The 2,154-nt window shown below is 41.4% G+C and overlaps 1 protein-coding gene across 1 annotated transcript; it reads right to left on the bottom strand.

The window, feature by feature from the left end:
- Positions 1-375: 375 nt before the first annotated feature.
- LOC135220154 (neurotrophin 1-like) lies at positions 376-1,781 on the bottom strand. The gene is made up of 2 exons (XM_064257445.1): positions 1,727-1,781; positions 376-1,321 (listed from the first exon to the last, which is right to left on the bottom strand). The coding sequence occupies exons 1-2, from the start codon at positions 1,742-1,744 to the stop codon at positions 590-592; spliced, it is 750 nt and encodes a 249-aa protein (XP_064113515.1). The 5' UTR covers positions 1,745-1,781; the 3' UTR covers positions 376-589.
- Between the last annotated feature and the right edge of the window lie 373 nt (positions 1,782-2,154).

Here is a 2,154-nt window from a genome sequence, read left to right as displayed (position 1 = left end):
TAAGTTAGATTGCCATCTTCCATCTTATATGCAGGCACGAAAGAAAATGGACATTTGTGAGTAAAAAGTAAACTGTGAATTTCCGGCAAACCAGGCAACAATATTTTCACGTCTTTCTATGCGTATCTCAGTCAAAATAATACACAAATTTTCGAATGAGGAATGAAATAAAACACCTTCAAAAATAAACCGATTATCTATCCCCTGTGGTACAAGAGCTGAAGTTACTGTACTTCTTATATATATATATATATATATAATATATATATATATATATGATATATATATATATATATAATATATATATATATATAATATATATATATATATATATAATATATATATATATATATATATGAATCACTATTTATTATCTACGATCACAGTAAAATGACTAGAGAACTGCTTTCTTCACGTACATCGGTACTGATCCCATCTTTAGAAATCGTTCTGGAATGTATCGAAAAGATAACTTCCAGCGGTTTTCTTCAACTTTCAAGTGTGTCTATAAGACTAAGAATCTTAAAGTGATCTCTAAACTAATCTCCTGAGGTCAATATTTATGTGATAAATCAAAATTTGACTTGTTTTAGTGATCGATAGTATACGCTCCTAACAGACAGGCACAGGCAGCCGGTAACCTGAAGGTCTCGACGGCGAAGGGGAAGTACTGGTCGTAGGGGTCGTAGACGAGGAAGCGGTGGTAGATGGACTTCTGCAGGCACTTGGAGTCGTAGCACTCGGGCACCAGAGGGCAGGCTTCTCTGGAGGTCAAGCACTCTTCGATCCGGGTCGTCTGGGTCAGGGTATCGTAATGGACGTCGATGTTGTTGACTAAAACCCGCCATTTGCCTTCTGTATTCTTGGCGCGAAGGGGCCTGACGTAGGCGGTTTCCGAGGGGCAGAGGTAGGTCTCCTCCTCCGGGGTGCTCTGCCGCTCGACCAAAAACTCGGTGTTGAGGTCGGCCACATCTGCGTAGAGAGAGAGGACCTTCTCGTAGTGGTACTCTGCCGCTTGCCTGATCTCGTACATCGGATACTCTAGGTCCTCCAGGCACCAGGGCTTCGTGGTGTTGCCTGCACAACCAGGGTCTGCTGCGGGCTCATGGTACTTGGGCTGGGGATGGTAGGACGGTTGCGGATGGTAGGATGGTTGAGGGTGATGGTAGACAGGTTCGGGGTAATACGCAGGTTCTGGGTGGTACGAGATTTCAGGATAATAAGAAGGCTGGTGGTAGGCTCCATAAACAGGCTGGTATTCATACACCGGTTGATGCGTTTGGGCGCGACCCAGGGCCAAGACCGCAATAGCCAGTGATGTCTTCGATGTGTGGTAGGGAGAGAAAAGGAGAGATAAACGTACAGACACTATATATATATATATATATATATATATATATATATATATATATATATATATATAAGTTATCTTATTTCATGTATAAAGGATATTGATCAAAATGTTAAACTTCTAGAATAGGTATAAAAAAAATTTTATTAATTTCAACGCATCCGAAATGATCAGTCGCCGTTGGCGTGCCTTTTCATTCACTTGAAAACTACTTATTTATCCTTTTAAGAAATTATGTATGTCTTGTGGCTTTGAGAGTATAATGAAAATTAACTATTTTGAATGAAACTACCAATAATATAATTGCAAATGTTGTATTGTGATTTATTTTCCACAGATTATATCCGAGATATGCATCGCTCCAGCTGTCCTTACCAAAATTCTCGTCTCCATCGCTACGTTGCCACCAAAAGCACAACAAGCCTGTGACCACAGCAGAAGGGGAACTGAGGTGCGGATCCCCGTCGCTCAACTTATATAGCAGAAAAATGCCAGCGGAACAGCTAGCTATTCCCCCTCAAGGCTTGCCCCATAGCGAAGGTCAAGCTGAATAAACAGTGCGGGTCACACACCACTCACGTTAACGACTCACGAAAACCCAACCGCCTCTGGTTCATGCCTTTTTGTTTTTCTCAGTTTCCTAGCTTAGTTTCCTTCCTTCTCTACTCATCTCAAGTGACCATTTATTCTTTTTTGTTCTTCCCCGTCTGCAATCTTCACGGTAGGAAGCTCTACTCGCCCCGGCCCCCTTAACAAAAACGACAAAGAAGAGATGTTTTCCAGATAATTTCGTGCATTAATGT

The sequence above is a fragment of the Macrobrachium nipponense genome, chromosome 1, assembly GCF_015104395.2.
Source record: "Macrobrachium nipponense isolate FS-2020 chromosome 1, ASM1510439v2, whole genome shotgun sequence".
Classification (NCBI taxonomy): Eukaryota; Metazoa; Arthropoda; class Malacostraca; order Decapoda; family Palaemonidae; genus Macrobrachium; species Macrobrachium nipponense.
Note: the sequence above shows the minus strand (reverse complement) of the source record. Positions and strands in the feature narration are given on the sequence as shown.